This window comes from Coloeus monedula (genome assembly GCF_965178545.1).
Source record: "Coloeus monedula genome assembly, chromosome: Z".
In the NCBI taxonomy this organism is placed as follows: Eukaryota; Metazoa; Chordata; class Aves; order Passeriformes; family Corvidae; genus Coloeus; species Coloeus monedula.
Window position 1 is genome coordinate 27235997 of NC_138822.1, and position 22584 is coordinate 27258580.

The 22584-nt window shown below is 34.9% G+C and overlaps 1 protein-coding gene across 1 annotated transcript in view; it reads right to left on the reverse strand.

Moving 5' to 3' along the window:
• Window positions 1–22584, reverse strand: part of FBXL17 (F-box and leucine rich repeat protein 17) — a 278001-nt gene that overhangs the window by 86360 nt on the left and 169057 nt on the right. Inside the window, exon 7 of the mRNA XM_082300852.1 lies at window positions 9449–9525. Within this exon, the coding sequence (XP_082156978.1) occupies window positions 9449–9525 (77 nt within the window). The remainder of the gene's footprint in view (window positions 1–9448; window positions 9526–22584) is intronic.

Below are 22584 nucleotides of genomic sequence, written 5' to 3' on the forward strand. Positions count from 1 at the left end.
GTACCACTCATTAAATTTCACTAACTAAATTAAAATATTTTTTGGAGGTATCCTCTCTTTTTTTTTGGTAAAAAACCCGTGGTATTAATTATTACATATTTTGTTCTTGAGTTGTGTTTCAAACCAATATGAATTAAAAATAATCCAGTCCCTACTACTTGATTTTTTAGTATTTGGCCACAGATCCAATACTTACATATAACAGATCTATTCATGCACATTCATAGTGAGACCTCAGTAATATGTCAAAATGCAGATAGGTAGTAAAGTTATAGTTTTTTTTCATGTTCTCCTTCCAATTATTAAAAACACTTAACCATTGAACTGTTTTCACTAAACATTTCATTTTTTAAATTAAAAAAATAAAGCTCTAAACCAGTATTTATCATGTGCTGTAGTATTAGCAATTTAGTTTCCTTTCTATTCTAGTGAGCAGAAATCATTACAGAAATCATTAAAGAATATTTTTTTTAAAACTTAAGCATTCAAAATAACTACACTACTCTACAAAGCACTTCATTTAAATTTTTTATGGCAGGTAGACAGATTATGGTCAAAATTAGACTTTCCTTGAGTAATCTAAGTATTAGAGGAATTCAACAAAGCAAGGGAACATATAAAATAGAATATTGAAAGGAAATTCTTCCACCAAAAAATGAACGTTTTTAAAGATTTGACTTAGTTTGAGCAATTATGATGAAACAACTTTATTACTTGCTAAGAACTTTAAACAACAGTTTTCATGTTTAAGAACTGTGAACTTGTTCTCCCTTTTGGACGTCATCTGAAGAAAACATTCACTTTTATTTAGGCAACACTGTAAAAAATGCGCTAACTTTAAAATGTAATTTGTAAAATATGTTTTATAGTGCAGTAAAAAGGGGGATCATAAAACTAGCTCCTAGAAGTTGAGAAATAAATTGCAACTGCAAACTATCAGTCACTGTAAAATATGGTGCAAATCTTTACTTGTATGATTACATATATCAACAAGACTTCTGTATCATAACCCATTAAATAGAAAAAGACTTGGTACATTCTTTTTTTCTTCTTGTTTTTGAGTTCTGTTTCTCTCACTTAAGAAAATACAAATACTGCTTTAAAATTTAGAAATAGGAGAAGGAATGTTAAATAATCCCCTGTGAGACTAATACTAGATTTATAGGGATAATTTTAAATGCAGTAAATGTATGGAATTTTTAAAGTATAACGTTAATTGCTACTCAACAAATAATGTGGTTTAGGGTCAAATTTTAAACAAATTCAGAAGTCCAATGAACTAAATATAAAACTGGACTATAGCAGAAGTGTTAATGTGAGTTGCAATTGGTGCTTATCAGAAAACATTACATGTGTTAAATATTTAAATTAAGTTATTCTATCCAAGCCAGAAATAAATTCATACTAAATAAAGTTTCACAATTGTTTTTGTTAAGTAAATCTACCTCTGACTGCAAATCAAATGTTCCATTAGAATTGGTATTCTTCCTTGCAGTGTGACATTAACAGACAGTGTTTGAAATGAAAATATAAAATGACAGTACATTTTGTTGGTAGTCTTAGGATGGGCAAAATCAAAATTTTATAAAAAGCAACAATGTTCATGATATCATCATAATTGCACAATTTACAGGTAATCATTTATTTGCACTTTAAATCAGTCTTGAGCTCCAAAGACAAATGTTTAGATACACTGCTTTTGCTGTGTGGTAGCTCACTGGAGAGGCACCCAGCACACAGGGTGGTGTGGCACTGGAGGAATAAAGCTGTAAGTTACTTCTTTTGGTCACACAAAAAAGGAAAATACAACTAACACAAGAGAACAGAAGTCAGATCCTGAGTTAAATGGAAGTTTGGTTTTATATTACAGTCTCCTAACACAGTAAATAAAGCAAATGATTAAACAAGAACCTGAAAATATATTTCTGGCAGCACATGCAGAGGTTGTGGCCACTTCAATTTTTGTTGTATCAGAAATATGTGTCTTGGAACTCAGAACTAAGATGCATTTTTCCTGAAGATTAACTTAAGCACTTCTCTCAAGTGATAAAACAGCACAAAATTAAATTTTCTATTATGACTGATAAATTGCTGCCAAATTTCTCACCAAATAATTGAAATAACAACATAAAGCACTGTGTTTCCCACAGAAAAACTTAAATTAGAATAACAGGACCTGTGGATCTCTCTACAAGACAAATCAAACCTGAAGTACAACACATCTCTGTTTTTCCACATTTAGAACAAGCAACTGGGAACAAACTGTGTACAAATCATAGGCTTCTGCTCTGTTAATCTTGATGATTTAAAAGTGCATCTACATCCAGCTTCCTCCAGCTGGCTATTATACTGCATTATTTTTAAGGGTACAGCTTAAGGGAGACAACCCACCTTCCAGTATGACAAAAAATAGTTTGAAAGTTTGTCTCATCTCATTGCTCAAACAGAAAATCCTTTATTATGTACCATAGGACAAAGGATTTGACTGTCCGTTATTTGAGAAATACACTATTGCAGTAATTTGTCTCACTGTATGGGTCTTGAAGATGCACGGTTGTATCTCAAATCAACTTCTAAAGAAAACTGCGTGCCATTTTTGTGGCATTGGGAATACTGATAAAACTTACACAAAAAGAAAATTTGGGTTTTTGATAGTTATGAATTATATATCGTGCTGACAAGATTGTTCAAGGGCTCTTTTCTGCTTCAGGGATTACTTTTGATAAAGTTTTAATTTGACTTTTTCTTATTAATAATTTCCACAGACAGGTGACTAAAGTTTTCTACTCACTCCTGAACATTCCTAAACATTCATAACAGAAATAAAAAAGATTTCTTCTGATAGGGTTCCAATCCCAAAATACATCAATATAGAGCTCTTTCCTCATATTAATAAGTCTCTTGGTTTCAATGTCAATGGGATCCCTTATAGAAACAAAATTAGGTGTCAATACCTGCAAGATGCTATAAGAGCAACTACTCCAAATTAAAACAACAATAATAAATATAAAACCAAACAAGTTTTAAAATGTCCTAACAAAACCTCTACACTGTAATTTTTCCTCCTAGCTGAAGGGAAATTTTCAGAAGTTTTGAAATACACGAAATGACTCCAACTTCACCCTGCACACTCCAACATAAACAGTAATGCCATCATAATGGAGGAAGAGACAGTAAGTTATAATGTGCATTGTTGGTTTGTTAAACTATGTAAAACTCTGAAACTCACCTCTATTGCTAGAATAAGCTTTCACAGATCCTCATAATTACCAGGGTTTCTATGGAAATATTTGCTTTGGAATTCAGAAAGAGTGAACATTTTAATACAAAAGCAAACAAAACCCCCTTATCATTAATACATACAACAGGGCACAGATTGCTTCCCACCTACTTGCTCTTCAGGTATTTTAATTCTTACAGTCTACTGGAGTTTAAGTTGCAGCCTATGCACAGAAAACATATACTAAAACCAAGCAAAGAACCTTGAAATTTGGCACTAAACACCAACAATCCTGCTGATTTACTTCAGTGATTTCAGGTTTCTGAATAACTAACAGAACAAAAACTAGAGAGAAAATATTTTTGTGAAAAGGAAGAGAAAAATTTTATAAGAAAGCAATATATATGCGTATATATAAAGTAGTTAGATACTACCATATACTATATTACCACCATTTTATACAAACACAAACATACATATATACGTGACATACACAACACCACTAAAGAAGGTAACAGAAGCCCTGGTCCTTAAAAGATTATCTGTACATTTTTCTACAGGCATAAACATAATTTTCAGTGTGATTACTGCTTGCTCTCATTGCATCATTAAAAGAGTGCAAAAGAGAAAGAACCACACATAGGATAGGAAAACCTAATAGGGGAAAGATCGATTCAGAGAAGAGAAACTTGGAACTCAATACAGCAGCAATTTCAAACAATTTTGAAAGAGACAATGAAAGTTGTATTTATTTAAATGATGTAAATTGAGGGAGAGATTGCAAACCAGTAATGGGTGTGGATGAAATATTTTAAACTCAGAAATCTATTTACCACCTGTTCTGTTCTGTCTATCCATAAATGCTGCACTTATCCCCCCCAAAATGTATTTGCCTTCTGAGTTATACTGTGCAAAAGACATGGTGTTTTAAAAACAGATTTTAAAAGGCTAATATTAGGAAAGAAATAGTTTTAGTGAGATCAAGCCTTAGAGAGATTTGCTAATCCAAGTGAGAAGCAGACACTAAACATTCTCTTTCGTGAAAATACCCACAGTATGCTTAGTCTTTGTGATTTACATGACAGATGGTAAATATTGGAAGGAAAACACAAGCAACTCTCAGTAGGACTACCCTATTCGTTAATAATTAAAATATTCTATTTTAAAATAGAAAGCCTATGTATCCTAAGTATTTAAACATTAGAGTTTAACAGTATCTTGGGAAACTATTTTAACATTGTTAGTGGTATCTCACTTCTCAGAAAAGAATCCATAATCCAGTTATGAAGAATAAACACAAGTTACAGTTATGTTTTTTTCTTGTGACAATTGGACTTGATTCAGTATAAATGCTATCTTATTCCTCCAGACTTCTACTTGTAATAGCTATGCCCTATCTGTAACATTTTAATGTAAAAACTATATAATTCCATTATAGTTTCTTGAAACTAATTTTTTTGCTTCAGCAAACACCCTCAGAAGAAGAAAAACCTTTAAAAAAAACCCCTATGTGTCCTCAGAGACACTAAATGCATCATTAAATGCTGAAAACAGGCAGTATGAGAAAGGAATAGTAACCATTTTAGAAAAGAAAAAGGCTACATAGCTAGAGAGCTCTTTTTCAATACTCAGAATCTTAAAGTTATCAGCAAAAGACCACAGTTCATCTCAGGTCCTTGTGACAAGCATTTCTTCTGAAAAGCTTTGTGCAATTACTTTACAGCCAGAAATAGAGACTTTTTAAGTTACGCAAAATCCGGAAGTACTAGGTAATGGAAATTCTACAAGACAGCTATGAAGACAACTGTCATCTTCTGCAGGTTACTTGACAGGAAACACTGTGAGATCAATTTATTCCCTGCATTCTGCTAACTGCACTCCGAGTAATGACCATTTGGGCACTTTGTTTTTTCAGAAAGTTCTTCAGTGATTGTTCTCAAGGCACAGCTGTACAAAGTGCTGAATTTGAACACTTTATTTCAAACGTTTTTCAGAAGTGACTTCTTTAGGGGTTTATTTTTTGGGGTGGTGGTGTTCGGCTTTGTTTTTTGCCCCCCTATGTTCTGTTAGTGGAAGCCTACAATTCAAAGCTTGCCTTGAAATTCTGTTCTGCACCTACAGAGGAAACACTGGTCTGACTGTTTTTCTAAAGTGGAAGTAAAGCATTAAAGACTTTTATGTTTCACTACTGCAAAGAATGTGGTTGTAAAGTAATTCTTAGCGAAAATATACACTTAACATTACTGCAAGATCAGACCCTTAAAACATCTACTCCTGTTTTACAGGCTAGTTTCATCAAATCTTTTTATTTTTGAACACAAAATCTCACTTTTGTGTTTCAGAGCGCATAGCACTCTGCACTATTACAAACTTGATAAGTAATAATTTGCTTAAAACAAATTCCCAGCACTAAGGATATCAATAAAACCCAGAACTAAAGCATAAAATCAAAGAGACAGTTACACAATTCTGTGTGTGCTTGCTGCCCTAGCTCACCACTCTACATCTTCACATCAACCTAATTCATTTGACACACAGTCTCCCCACAGCTGAGAAAGTCCTGCTTCCTTACCAGTTCTTAGGAAAAGCTTAAATACAAATCCCACCACATTTAAGTAAAGTTAAGGTTGTGAAACAAATCAATAAAAGACAGGAAATTCAAAGATAAAACTGACAATCCATGCTTAATTCATGATTGCTTAACAAAAGGGCGAAACGGTATGAGGAACTAATGTTTAGCTTTAACTTCACTCTGTCTGTATTCTTGGGCAAACAGGTGTTTATCTCAAAGATTATACTAATTCAGTCTGCCCTGTCAGTCTAGATGCATTCTAGTGATTATTTAGCATTTAACAATGTGTTGGATGTAAAGAAACTTTCAAACTAATTGTCAGCATCCTAGCATGTTACACTCTAATAGCCATCATTAATTAAAAATACATCTTGAGAAAATTATGCTGGACCAACCTAAAAAAGGTTATAATAACATAATTTATTTCAGAAATAAACAAAGCACACTTTTTGTATGCAAAAATACAAAATTACTCATTTTGTAATGCAACATGAAATAGAGAATATTTTTTTTTCTCATCAGTTAACACCTCTCAGTATGTACACATATTTCAATTCCTGTTTGAATCCTAATCTGTGTGTATACTATAAAGAATATTTTCCTGGTCAGAAAAACGTCAGAAAAAGGAATGCAGCCTATCTATCATTATTAGAGTGTAGGGGGTTTTATTTAATCTTTTAAGCTTCCAAATAAAACTTAGTATTTTAGTGTGCTTTAAAAATACTAATTAGATAAAAAACATGTATGCCTGGTAGTTTTGTATACTACCTAGCCTACGCAGAAAAAAGAAAAACAAAAGAAGAAAATTAATAAAATGACAAAGATCACAGTTCACATCCTTCTCTAAAGGACATGAAATTACCTCACACATACATACCTTATTGAGTTAATAGCAGGACAATAATAACAGGTTTTGCTTTAATTATTTTCTTTATTTACTGAAGTTGTTATTATTGATGAATTAATGTATCACATGATTAAAAATTTTGCTGGAAATTAGCAATATTACTTTTTTTTTCCCAGCTGAGTTACTAAGCAATCATGATCTTTGATCCCAGACATCAAAATTCCTGCCGCTGAATAGTTTCAAAGAGGGCTTTCATAATCGTGCCTCCATACAAACCTGGTGTCAAGATTTTAACTGTTAAAGCAAGGACAATTCTGTGTTTCACCCTTGAATTATTATTCATATTTCATAATGGATTATGAAAAAAAAGCACACTTGCACAGGACTGTGTGCTCCCACCCAGTTACAGCCTCACAGAGCCTCAGACACTCCCTGGTGGAGCCTGAACTACATGTGTGAAGTTGTTAAGTCTTTGTAAGACCACGGGACACCACCTAAAAGATTCCCTGAGAAGTCAGGCACATGCTCCTCAGCTGATTTCCTCTACCTGACAAAATACAAAGGTACTGAGGACATGAGGGCTTCAAAAGCCTCTGAGGAGCAGTGGCTGCTCTTTTCCCCCAGGGAAGAGTGACAGATTCTTTGATAAAGGAGGTTCAACAATAAACAGAGCTCTCAGCACTGTAAGGGGCTCACTTTTTAACTTGCCAGCAACAAAAACAAATGAGAGAAAGTCTTCAACTGAACTGCCAGAAAATAAATGAGAAAAGGGTGATGCCTGGTTCAACCCTGCAACACTCTTGTTAACCTAATTAACATTCACTTGCTATCACATTTTTAATTAAAGGAAAAATTTTTACTTAGAAACCATAAATTATGCTTACAAATTCTACTTTGTTACAATTTGTTTTGCATTTTCAGCTCAGATATTAAAAGCAAAATTTATTTGTCAAGTTGGCATGCTGAGATATGCTGAAGATTATATGCTAATCAATTAGTCAATAATGTATAAAAAACCAGTCAGTATCTCAGCTATTTTACTGGATCTTTAAGAGCAAAAATAGTCGAATTTTTAAGCAAATAGTAAAATGTAGTAGCAACACTATCAATAGAAAATATTCTCAAAGTCCCAGTAACTGAGTACAATGATGCTGAGTGACTGCATTATTGACAGATGGGCCTTAGTATAGAGAAGTCAAGAGAAGCTCAGGTTGGACAGAGCAAATCAGCCAAATGCTGTGTTTATTCTCTGCTCATTCATTCTCTGAAACATGCTTTTCATCTAGCTACGGACACTTCCTTTTCTCTCTCTTTAATCTTTCATAAGCAAGGTTTTCTCTATCTTAGGTTTCTTTGCTTCAGTTTTTCAGTTGTTTCCCTACTTTTGGGAAAAATCATGTTTTCCTCAGAGTAACTGCACTGAATGAAGGGTGAAATCAGTTTGAGAAATTACTGATCCTCAAGACATGGATTCCATTATGCCCATGACAACGCTTTCCACATGAGTTGTCAAAGCCAGAAGGGACAAGAGCAGGGCCTGTAGATTCTGTCTGTAGTACACAGACAGAATGGACAAGTCTGCCTTCAGACTCTGTCCTGCACCTCTCGCCCTTCAGCAGTGACAAGAAGCACCTTCATTATTATCACCTTGTGTTCTACAAACAATTCCCCTCCCTGAATTTCTATGAGATATTTCACAAATTCAGAAACTCATCTTGGACAAGTGGCATCAAGCTGAGAAAATCTGTTTTTAACTCTGGCAACATCTGTTCTGGCCATGGAAGTACAAACAAGTGCGGACCAGTGGAATGGGCAGTAAAGGCCCCTGTTCCCTCTCCTCTGCCATGCTCCAAGCTCTGCAGCTGCAACAGCTGTATGGTGGGCTTATGTTCTAATACTGTGGACAAAAGGTAACAGAACAACACACCCTGGAAGGCACAACACAAACTCCAGTGAAGTGCAAAATGTGAAAACGAAAATAGAATGAGTTTGCAACCACTGGAATGATCATCACTTTGACATAGTAATTCTTTATTAAAAGCTAGGGAGGATAAAGCTTAAAAAAAAAAAAAAGTGAATGAGAAACAGAGAAACAAAAAAATCAGCAAGCCTGAAATAACATCTCAAATACACAGTTTGTACATCCTGCTGAAATCTAGGCATGTAAGTGGGAGACAGACATTTGAGAATCTGACCTCATGGCCTTATGGCAGAAATAAGTGTCTTATTTAAGGTCAGTATCTTATCTGAAAAAACTAAGACAAGATAAAACAAAGCAGCCTTTCCAAACAAGTCCTAGAAGTTTTCCTCTTCTAAATACAAAATATGTCTTTCTATGAGGCCTATCACACAGGACATTTAATTCCTCAGGTGCCCCTCTCTATTTTATCATAACAGCATTTTTAAAGGATCATCAAACTCATTCAAATTTTATGGCTTACAACAGGTGACCAATCCACATTCTTGCTTGCTTAGTTATGCTTTTACAGCATCTAGAAACACAAATATTTTTTTGATTTTTCTCTCAAATGTTTTCCTGGTCTCCAGGACTATTAAAAAGGGACCCTACCCAGTCTGCCCAGTAATTGCCAATTCTATAAGAATACTTTGCATCAAATACATACACTGACATTCCTACTTCTAACCACAGATATTTTTAAGCATATCAAACACTTTTTATATATTTTCCTATTTTTATGGATGAAGGTTTAGAAAATTTTTATCTCTACATTTCCAACACTTTCTGTAACAGTTCCTGTGAACTCTGGTTCAATTTTCACAAAAATAAAGATATAGATATATTACATACCATAGTCTGTGATCTTACAGGATACTAAATACAGTTCTTTCAGGTTCCGTCCTTCTCTGGCAATCACCTCGACACATCTGGAAGACACAGTAAAATTACTGTTATAAGACAGTAAATCACTTTTAAATATCAAGAGTACAATCCACAGGTAAGATGTACTGTATCTCAGTTTCTTCATTTTGCAAATGCTCCATACATTTCACTGAAAATGAATACAGCTACATGTTTACACTGGAGAAAAATATTATTTTAAATTGAATGCCTTTATATGGATATTCCCCTAAGTCTAATATGTGAGTTTCTTGAAATGTATACAGACTAGCACTTTGGAAAATTACACAAATGTGAATTTCCATTTCTTTATTACTTTGGAAAGTTTCTGTTGCAAATTTTAAGCTTTGACAGCTTTCTTCTAGGGAAGAACTATAAATGCACTGTAATGAGGACAAAATATAAGAAAATGTAATTTTAAATTCATGTTTGTATTTCTTCAGTGATTACTGCATGAGTCAGCATTCATCAGGTCATGAAATGTTGCACGATCATGGTGTTCCAACACATCACTGGAGAAGCTTGTATAGATGAGAAAACAGCTCATTAATTTGCCTTATGATAACTGTGATGAATATGCAATGAAACACAGAGGTTTTTATGTTAGTCTTGCTGTTTGAATTTTGTAAGCCAAAAACTTAATATGACTTAACATATGAAATTAAATAGGAGTTTATTATGCACTTGTGACCAAACCCATATTACAGTGCAGTATTTCCAACTGCATTGTTTATAACACATCACTCAGAAATCACAGAATCATAAAATACATTTTCAATCTATTAATGTAGATCAGTTGTTCATTAGATCAGCTAGCATGACCATTGTGCTATTTTCTACAGATACATTTTTTAAAGTGTATTTTATTGGATAAGTTGTAAGAATTTCTTCTGATCCAATATATTCGACTTTAATTTTCAGGTCAATTACCCAATCACTTACTCTGACACTTAAATCAACCCTTGAACAGTACACAAAATTAAATTACTTGTCAATTTCTAAGAAAATAAGTATTGCTGAATTTGTCATACTTTTGAAAGATACACCTAAATCTTCAGGGACCTTTTTCTTCCACTTACCACCTCCAATAGATTATCTCCCAATCTGATTTAACTGTTCATGCTGGCAATTTTAGATTTTAGAAGCAACCACCTAATTCCTACAATAAGACAATAACTGAACAACAGCCCTTCATACCTATTTGTCCTCTCTCTGCTTCCTTCCACTACTAATAAACAGCACACTTCTGATGGAGTACCTTAATCACAGTTCCTTTAACACTATTATAAATATTCAACCCTGGAAAACTGTGAGAGCCTGGTATTTAGAAGTTTTTTGCAATTACTGTCATTAGGTAAAGATTGCCTTACCTCATGAATACAAAAAGAAAAGAAAGAAATATCTACACCAGGACTATGCTTTTTAATACAAGGTAACCTCAGAACCACGCATTTTCCTAAAATAAGATAAGAGCACATTAAACACACTCTCTGTACACGGAAAACTTCTTCTCTTCCTGTAAGACATGATTTTGAAGAACATATTCATCTTTGTTAACTGGCTTATTAAGATAACTAGGCCATGAGAAAATTTTTTTTGTTATTTATTCCAAAAAAATATTTCCTAATAGTGAGATTTTATTACTATTATTGGTAATATGAGCAAACAGAAAATCATCATCATATATTTTATTAGCAGTATTTTCATTAGGCATTTCAGCAAATAAGATATAATTGAAGAGTCAATGGACACTAAGGTTAAAAGAAGCTTTTCTTAATTCTCAAATATATAATTTAGCAGAGCAATCCTATTATGAAACACTTCTTACCTTGGATAAAAATTCTGAACCCAGAAAAATATTTTGAAAATTGTATCTAGTGAGTCTAAAAGTTTTCAAATTATTTTTGCTAATTTTTACTCACTGAAAGACAACTAATCTAATAAAACTGAAGTACAACCATCGGTGTCTAGAAATACCACCACAAGACAGTCAAGATGACATTAAAGACTACCTAATTTTCTCTACAACTTCAGTTGCACACCTTTTCAATCAGTCAGGGTCAAATTCATACTATCTGCACAAATGCAGAAGCACTTGACTTGCGTGGCCCTTATAAATGCCTCCTTTAATCCCTCCAGGTAGTGCCAGCTCTAAGGGTTAAAGTTTATCCAAGTGGCTTGAGTGACTCCAGTCCTGTTCTCAATGACATCTTGGAGTCTAAATGAAATACTCTTCACTTTCTTCTACTAGGAAAAGAAAAGTCTTCAGCTATATTCATTAAACACTGAAGGAAAAAACCAAAAAGAAAAAAGGTTTAAAAATGGTGCTTTGACTCCCTCTTTTCTTTCTGTTTTTTGAAAATATGAAAATCACCTAACATCTAAAAGAATGAGGTAATGGCACACCTAGTTTGGAGGGAAAAAAATTATATATAGCTAGAATACTGAATTTATGTGCTTCTGTGTGCTTTCTATACCTTGCATAAGTCAATCTAATTCCAGTTTTAGTTTCCATTATCCTTCCTATAGATCATCCTCATGTAAATCAATCTGCAGAGACAGGAGAAACACTTTATACGGCCTCATTTCCCTCCGCTCTACAGAGGGTCACACAATACATAATTGCTAGTAACAACTGACTTCTTTACAACATAAGGAAAAATAAGGGTAGTTGTGTATTTATTGCTTTTACCTTTTAATCTTTGTTAAACATGACAGCAAAGAAAAAGGTTAAAAGAACAAAATCAAATTAACCTTTTCTAGAAAGCTAGGATCATCTTAATTCTGTTGTAATAATCCATCAAAATGATATCAGATTATTGTCATATCTATCTTTGGAAGTATTTGTATTTATGATATTGCTGAACTAGACAACAAAGAAGCCTAACCTAAAAAAAATAATCAGCATTATACTGGTAAATAAATGAAGAAAAGTTATTATTTAAAGCTGTGGCAAATTACGGAAGTGAGCAAACCAGAAAACTGAGCCCCATAAAACTTAGGGACTAACCCCTCTCTGTCAGGGACATGGTAGCAACAGGTCTGTGCCAAGGCTGAGAGAACTTCTTAAATCCCTTGACCCAAAGTTACTGAGCAGGCTTTTATCAGCTATATTAAATGCATTAAAATATAAACAATCTTCCAGAAAGAAGATAGATTTTTACATTCAAAATAACTTATTACCAAAAATGAGCCAAGGAATAAAGAAATACAACTGGAGTTAGAGCTCTGCTAATATACATATCTGGATTAGAGCTGGCCAAAGTTAAAAATCTTTTCACTTCTTACTTTGCAAATGAGTATCATTTAAAACTATGTAACACATTAAAATATCAAAACAGAGAACATGAAAAATTTCAGGAAGACACTGCTTATTTATTAAACCTGAAAATATTATCCAATAAATGCTTACACCAAGCTTTCCCTAGATCTACTCAATATTTTATGAATGCCGTTCTCTGATAGACTGTTAGGCAATTCAGTTTTATTGCATTCGATTCTAAAAGTAAGAAATTAATATCACATGCTGTGAAATTTACAGTGCAATCAGAAGCCAGGAAAGGGCAAAAAGCACAAACTGGTTTCACATAAAGCAGCCAATCAAACAACATTGAAGAAATCAAGAATATAACTAAAAATGTACCTACATACTATTAGTTCAAAATAGAGTTATATATTATATAAATATATATAATATATATATTAATTCAAAATAGAGTTATAAGACCACAGAAGTCTGTAAGATAACTAGACATGAGATAACTGAGCACTGTGATGCTGAACATATCCACACTGAAAACATCCCAAATATCATGATATTCAGAGATTAATAAACCTAACATTGTTTCTTACTGTTAAAATTTCTAAAGAAGTCTTTCGACTTCAAAAACGAAAAAAATCTCAAGGTGAAAACAATGTAACTATAATGTTGCTCAACTTTCAGCAATTGCTATCAGGAGAAAACTCTCCATCTGGATTACAGAAACTACAAAAATTTGTCCACTAACACATACTTGTTATACTGCTCTTCCCACCTGGTTTGTAGACATGAAAAATTACTTAGGTCTACAAAGATTTACTAGTATAAAGCTACTCTGCCAACAAGTCTCTTCAAAAGTAACAAAACTGCATGACTGAAACACAGGTATGTCTACTGACATCTCCAAATTTAGGCCAATATTCTTGATAACTTCCCACATACAAATACGTGCAATGTTTTCTCAGAGTCAAGGTTTATGACTTCCCAAAATATAAGAGTTTAAAAATAATAATAAAACTCCAACAAACCAGAAAAAAACAAGTAATTTGAAACCCCGTAATTTTCTTCTCCTAGCCAATTGATCCCTACATTCTTTGACCTGAATGAAAGCTTAATGTTAATGAAGTAAATGGCAAGCTTCTACCTGTAAGAAAAGATAACACATATCCCTGAGTTATGAAAAATAATTGTGTGTATATATATATATAAGTATATATATATATATAGGTGTGTGTGTTTATATATATGTATTTTATATGTGTGTGTATACAAACACAGAGCTATTAAATTTCTGATCCAAATCTGAAAACATTGGAAAATTGTATTTGTGGCAACTGAAAGGAACTAATGAGAAAATATGAGTACAGTATTTGTGGTGTAAGTGGTCCTGGGAGACCTTGTTACAGTCTGAGAGGCTCCTCAGCCCTGAGCAGAGCTAATTGGAGTTGCCATGTATTGGTTATGAGTCTACAACTTGAGGGAGTGAGTGAGCTTCACCCACTGAAGAGGTATAAACCCCCACAAAACATTAACATACCACCTTGGTAAGGTTCAAAGACTTGATTGCAAGTCTTCTGTGGCATTTGACTGTATTCGTCCCTAAGTGGTCAAGTGAACACCTTGCTATCCCTCAAATCAAAACCAACAGCACTACTGGGAAGCAAGAGGGAGCTTGGAAAGAACAAGAACACTAAAATATACCATGGAAACCATAAACCTCTGAGGAAATATATAGTGCTCCTCAAAAATTAGCATTTCAAGCATTATATTCAGGCAGAAAAAAATAGCTGCACATGTAATAACACTCAGAGTCATCAGTTTTGATGACTTAAATTTTCCAATGGAAGGCAGTAATGCAATATAATAACCAAATCTCTCCTGTAACAAAGCGAAACCTCTAACCACAGAACCATATATAGTCTTAAGAAATTGATGTAATCTGAGGCCCACTGCACTAGGAAAGAATAATTTAAAAGCTAAAATAGTGAAAATACTAATGGTTTACTGACAGATCTATAAACCCTTGTAAAACCTCTTAACAATAAATTATGAACTTAATACCCTGATGGATACATATTCTTGGTTCAGGATTCTCTTTCATTGATCATTTTGTTTGCATTAGGAACAATAGATATCTTTCAATATGTTTGTTTTCTAGTAATTTATACGAATAAGAGGTATGATTTTTACTTGTTTTTCAGTTACCCTTGTACACAGAACTGCCATTTTAGAATCACATTCAAAATATGTATTTTAAAATTATTTTTCATTTCAAGACCAAGAACTGAATCTATATGAAACAATATTAACCACAGAGACAGCAAAACAGGTTAAGACTTGTAATCAAAAGCACAAATGGAATTTGAAAAGCACTTTCTATCTGGAGCCAATATACAAAGTGTCATGAGTTATACAAGTTAACAGCAATTATCTTAGAGCAATCATTAAGTTGTGATTAGCAGGGAGGTATTCTTTAGAAAAATCAATGTAATTTAAAATTGGGTTTGCCAAACAGTTTTGCCACTTACAGCACAGGAAAACAGATAAGACCTTTTTTTCATGCTGGAATTCACAAATAGCAGAGGTGAGGGCAGCCAAGTCCCACAGTGTCTGCTTGTGCTGAGCTAGTCAGGCGCATGCAAGCTCCAGTCAGGGAGCTACACAGATAAATGAATCAGCTCTGTGCTTAAGCTATTACGCCCTGTCTTTCAGCAATAAATATCTGTTTTCAAATATATATTAGCAGTCTTATCTAAATTAAATGCCTCCTGTTACCCCAACTGAACGTAAATCCAGCAAGCAATTAAACCAATAAAGGAGAAATTTAGCAAATTGTTTAATTCCACTATCTGATTTTTACACGTAGTAGTATTCCAGGTGGCCTTCAGCTCCTTTCTGACTTGGAAGAACTAGATACCGTAACAGATTTAACAGAAATAAACAACTAGGAAATATAATCTTACCCTGAACCCCTCATAAATCTGATTTGCCACAGCTAATCATGCTTAAGCCTGGAAAACAATTAAATGGTGTCTCTTATTTTTTTAAGAACTCTAAAATATTTTGGAATTCAGATTTCAAATGAACAGGCCTATCTGATACAGCACTTCAAATGCAACTTCCTACATCTATTGTGGCAACCTGTCTACTGGCAAAAGAAAAACCAAGGAACTGTTCACTACCAGCAAGCCCATGCATATTCCTTAGTAAACATTGTTTTGTATTATAAAAACAAATAATAGTGTCCTTCCTGAACTGTTTCAGTGGTGCTTTCCCACTAAAATACTGGCAAAATATTTGCATTCCTGATATGGTACTGTTGAATTACTCTGCTACAGTGGTCAATAATTCAGAGTCCTAATGGCTGTCAGTGACAAGTGATGTCTTTCAGGGGTCCATACTGCGATCAGTGTTATTTTATATCTTCATTAATGACACAGATGAAGGGATCGAGTGCATCCTCAGCAGATCTGCAGACGACACCAAGCTGAGTGATGCAGCTGACACTCCTGAGGGATGGGATGCCATCCAGAGGGAACTGGACAAGCTCAAGAAGCGGCCCATGGGAATCTCATGAGGTTTAACAAGGCCAAGTCCTGGTGCTGCACCTGGGTCAGGACAACCCCTGGTGCCAACCCAGGCTGGGTGTGAACAGATTGAGAGCAGCCCTGCCCACAAGGACTTGGGGGTGCTGGGGTGAGAGCTGGACATGAGCCAGCCATGGGCACTCCCAGCCCAGAAAGCCAAGTGTGTCCTGGGCTGCATCCAAAGCCCCATGGGCAGCAGGGGAGGGAGGGGATTCTGCCCCTCTGCCCCGCTCTGGTGAGACCCCACCTGCAGAGCTGCCTCCAGCTCTGGGGTCCCAGCACAGGAAGGACATGGAGCTGTTGGAGAGTCCAGAGGAGGCCATCAAGGTGATCAGAGGGATGGAGCAGCTCTGCTATGAGAAAAGGCTGAGAGAATTGGGATTGTTCAGCCTGGAATAGGGAAGGCTTTAGGGTGATCTAATTGCAGTTTTCCAGTACTTGAAGGAACCTCATAAGAAAGATGGAAAGAGATTATTTACAAGGGCATACAGAGAGAGTTAGGACAAGGGGGAATGGCTTTAAACTGACAGAAAGTAGGTTTAGTGTAGATATTAGTTTAGATATTCACTATGAGGATGGTGAGGCACTGGAAGAGGTGGGCCAGAGAACCTGTGGATGCCCCATCCCTGGAAGTGTTCAGGGACAAATTGGATGGAGCTCTGAGAAACCTGGTCTAGTGAAAAGTATTTCTGAACATGGCAGGGGCGTTGGAACAAAATGATCTTTTAGGTCACTTCCAACACAAGCCATTCTATGATTTTATGGTTAGTGTACTGGTGTAGAAGAATTGCTTACATACATATTACTTCCTCACACAGTGAATGTCACAATGGCTTTTCCTAAGACAAATGTAAAGGCAACTGTCATAATGTTATCTGCTTGCAAATGTAAAAATGTACATATTTAGAAAATAATGACTGCACAGTAGCTACAGACAAGATGGAGAGTTTGCAGACTGTAAGTTCAATTTCTGTGCAAATAAGCAAATCCTTGTGAATTCAAACAAGATCCTTGAGGTCCCACTGCCACAGCAGCGTACACAGAGGGTGAGGTGACATTCAGACTCTGAATATGTGTTATGGCTGAATCGTTAATTGAAATAATTTAGTAATGATGCTACACACGGAATGAAGTTCAGAGACAGACCACCACATTTTCTGCAAGTTCAGAGAAGTGCAAAGGAGAAGAAACCGTCCAACGAAGAAAACCTTGAAGTAACTCTCTCTCCCAGTAAAATCACACAAGGGCATACACCAGCTCAGTTGCACTACTTCATGCATGGGGAGACTGGGCTTTGAGCATTGGTGGATTTAATTATTCCTCAGGTTTTAGAGATTACGTTTACATGCTTCAGGCCTCAAGGTGTTTCCTGGAGTTAAAGTGGCCTCAGTTTTGACAGACTTTCTTTTTTTTTTAAGTAGTCTCATGCTAGTCCATTAAGACTTAGTATAGAATAAGAGTAAAAATGGCCTTCTTTTTTCAAAAGAAGCCTCCAAGTTTAATAGCAAAAGTAAGAAATGGCAACTGTACTGCTGTGCTCTAACTTCCCATAAATGTTCTTTAGAGTATGCTTTTAGAATGCTTGGATAAACTTTAAGATAGTTCCATAAAAATGAAGAAACTTCACCTGATATTTTGAAAATAAAATACTGTGTTTATACAGCTCTGTACTTCTTGATCTCAACAAGGAGTACACACAGATGAGAGAGTATTTCACCACATTCACTGCTTTACTTTCATACCACAGGGGCTGACATACGCTTCACTGAGCTTTGCACATAGGCAGCTAATCTTATCTATTGGGATTTACCCTTTCAGACCCCTTTGTAGCTCTGACTTTTTTTCTAATTAAAAAAAGAACCCCTAACCTCTACCAGCAATTCATTAATGTACAGCTTTAAAGACTACCTTTTCTTGAAATGACACTGCAGATCATGGTCGATGGGTCATGGGGACTGAGAATGGATTTCATCAAAGCTATCTCCTGCTAACTTAAGAAAAGAGCAAAACCTCTGCCTCAGTTTCTCCTTTCCAAAATGGAAACATATTCTACAAATCTATTTTTTAACTGAGTTGTAAACAGATGTGATTAAATATTGCAAAGGCTAAGTTCATAAACATAAAGTCCCTATAAAAGTTTGATAAATATTCTCCATCTTATTCATGGGAACAGCAGTATTGCTAAGAGTTATGATCTAAATTTGTATGAGATGAACAAGGTTTACATGGGTAATTTCTTCCATTACACAGCAGAAGAAGTAAAGTCTTTTACATGACATAAGGAAGCTTTCTGCAAAATAGTCCTATCATCACATCTGATATTTCTCCTCTACTGCTGAAGGACATTTAAGTTTGTAGTGCATTTCTGCTTATATACAGTGATGATAGAGCAGAAGAAGAGCCAAGATAATCAAAGAAGAAAAAAATAAAATACAGTACTCATCATAATTCATGTATCTTTGGAATTGATTTGGGGTCCAGTCTCTTTATACTTTAAGAATTAGAGCAAGTTGGTAGATCTGTTACATTCATTTAATTCTGCTGAAGTTAGCAAAACTGATGAAAGAAAAAATCAAGCTCAATACATTTTTGGACAAATGCTATAAAGAAGAGAGATTACAGAATGTGAGTAATAACTGAGTTCTGCAGGTCTCACCCAAAGGGTAGCATCACAGCAGCAAAGCTTGTATGAGAACTTTGGAATACTTCATACATAATAGCTTACTGGAAATATTTTAGCATACAAATTTTAGCATAGGAAAAAATCTCCATGCCTGCTAAAATTATAAAATTCTTGACTTGCCATGAAATACTATCTAAATCTTGATAAGAATGCCAAGGTTCTTAGAACTTCACTTTAACTTGGAGAAAATGCACTGAGATAGCAATGTCTTTAAAAACAAACAAACAAACAAATGAAAGACCAAAAAAACAACCAGCTTAAAGGCAAATTCCAGAAGCTCTTCATGAAATGATAATGAATTCCTTTCCATGCGGCTGTCTGGCTAGCACTTCTGTTACAGGTACACTGCTTGGAGAAAGCAACAGAAAACAAGCTTGATGATGCTCTATATGATTTGTATAAAGCAAAATTGCCTCCTTTTAGCTCAGAAAATGTACTAGTAAATATATTTATTAGAAGCTGAAAGAGTACTATTTCTTTCTATGTATCATGATCTTAACAGATTGCCAATTACAGTCTCTAAATGCAGATTTTAATACCACCTAATAAAGCACGAACTTCACCTAATGTTACTCAATTCTGAAAGTACTTAACAGGGTAACTCTTCATGTAATCTTACTGGAAAATAATCTGTCTAGAAGGAATATTAGGATATATTGTGTCCTTTCAAACTGCAGTGAGAAAACATGGCAGTTTTCAATAGCTGGGATTTTCATAACCGAGAAATTATAAACACATTCAGAAATAACTGAAGAAACTTTTTTCATTCCTTCCCATCTTAGGGCCCTCTGAGTCTTGTTGATATGCTTCTGATTTTGTTAGGAATTCAGAGGGCTAGTAATTATTTATTTGTTGTATCATAGCATAGCTTATAGTTTTGTAAAAGAAATAAGACTTAGTGTTACCTGCCTGCACTTACATCTCAGTGTTGTCTCACTAGCTACCCCAAACGCTATCAATTTGTTAAAAAGTAATAAATTGCCACCAAAAAAACCCAGAAAAAACCCCCAAAAACTTAAGAACAAGTAATTGCAACTGAAATTGCATGAATTTGATATTTTTTTGTCCTAATTTTTCAGAAGCATTTAACAAACCCAATGGTTCAATATCATCTTCTAGCTGAGTTCTCAGTTCATTGATGTATCTTAAATCTTGACAGACTAAGTTTAGATGTCTTCCCAGCAACCCTCAGCTAACTTTGCACTGAAACAGAACAGAAACAGTCATGTGATTCCTTAATGGCATCTCAGCTATGGCAGTGATTACTATGGTCTACTGCAGACCAATCACAAACAGGATCAAATGATTTCTTAAACTGATCCAGCTATATCCACAAAAGTGTAACTGTCTAAACCATTAGAAATTATGCAGTTAATTAAAATCTACATATTAAAAAAACCTAAGGAAATTTCCATATGTTTTATTTTTGCCCCTTTGAAGAGTTCAGGCAAGAATTCTGTGATGTATTCATAAACCATTATACATAACTATAATTCCATAGATTTTCTAGCAAACCATTATTAATAAAATACATGGAAAAATCTATGAAATCACCTAACTGCAGATCTACCTTTCCCTACTTTCCCATAGTAATATTATATTGCATTAAAGAACTAAACTTTGCTGATAGTTCTTTTCCAAAGAAGACAGTGTTAACCTATCAGTCTTAGCCCTAAAATTTAGCAATCACTTAAATCAGGTCAAACAGAGTTGGAATTGTCAGCCCCTCTGTGCAAGAAGTCATTTCTGTATAAAAGTAACACAGGCACATTTCCCCACTCACCAGGGAAGTCGGGGGAAAAGCAAAGTAACTAGCGTGTGTGTTTGATGGAAACAGTGGGGGGGAGGAAAATGTTACATATTTTCCATATGTGCAACTTTGAGAAATCACAGAAGGAATAGTACTAAGATGTAAGTTTGCTTTGCAGTTTTTTAGACAGGCATGCAAGGCAGACAGCAGAGCATGCTGGTGGTCAGCCAGAGCAAACACACCCACCATCCAACACAATGTTTCAGGGTTTTATGAACTCAAAACAGGTATTATTTGCCAAGCTGTTCTGACATCTACCGTGTTCAGAATTTCTCTGGCTACCACCACATTTACTGGGGTGGCAGCAAATCAGAAAAAAAATCAAGAAGAAATCTCTGAAGTCCATTCAGAATTTTAGTAATAAAATCTGTATTTGGAGGACACCTTGTGTTCTTTACACTGTACGCTAAGATATTCACAGGCAATACTGACAATGATGATTGAAAAAGATTATGTTCTCACTCTCTTAATTCTGATTAAATTACTAGTTTTCTAATTTCACATGGAAGCTCCAAGCATTTCCTGGATTATTGGCAGAACACATAAAGGAGTTTGTAACTCATTGCTGGACACAGTCGTGTAACATTTTAATTCAAATTTTCATCTAGATAAAAGCCTTCTTTATATTCTTACTAACTTGTCTGTACCTAAGGCATGATCAGTTTGAGTTTCTATTTGTCTTCAGATCCCAACATCCACAGGAGGACTGAAAACTTGTTTCCTAATTGCAGGATTGGAGTTCCCTTAGGAGGTACACAGGCAGCCAAAGCGATTCACAAAGCACAAGCAATGTGTGTATACTGGATTGAAAGATAAGTTTCTACCTGTTGCTCCAATTTAATTTTTGGTCTAGTACTTCAGCAGAAGCACATAGGATGAGTCTGCTTGAGAAAGAATGACTCCCCCCCCCCCCCCCCCCCGGAAAAAAAAAAAAAGTAACAATGTAACATTTGTCCACAAATCATAAATGCAAAATTATTTGCCGTGGCAAGTAGTTTGAAATCTGTAAGTCCACATACAGATTCTCCAGGTAGTGGCCTCAAACATTACTAGGCCTTCAAAGTAGTTCTTTGACAGGATTAATTACCTCCACTACTGGTTACTTCAAAGTGTTGACAAGATCTTAAACATTTCCCGTACCAGTTATCATCCTAATGTGCACATGGAGACGTGTTTTAGTTAACGTTTGTCTCGGACATAGCAGGTAACATATAGTATGGCAGACTAAATCTGTTGCTTGGGACCACAAATGGAATGTATTAACATTATTTAATTGCCTGAAGATATGTATCAGTTTCCTCTAAAACAAACAACTACCAAATCATGCCCCAAAAAGCAGAACAAGGCTCTTAATATTCTCATTCTACCCAGTCGTCATACAATTGCATGAAGTTTTCAGTTAAGGCACTTCATTAGTAAGTGGAATCCTAATGCCTTTTTTGATTTTAGCAACTTTGGGTTTAATCCTAGATTTAGAAGAGTTCACTTACTATTTCCTCCTGCTATCTGGATGAATTCTTCAAGTATGTGACTAAACGTCTGCTTGGTACCTATACAGCTTTTTGTTGAGAAAACGATGACAGTAGTTCTGCTTATTTCTGTCATAATAAGACCAAGGGAAGTTATCAGTAAGCAGAGCTCATACACCTGGAATTCTTCTCCATTGGCTTTAACATGATCCCCATTTCCTGTTTGACTTGATGTGTGGCTCTGGATGAATTATACACTGCACCCTAGGCACCTCAA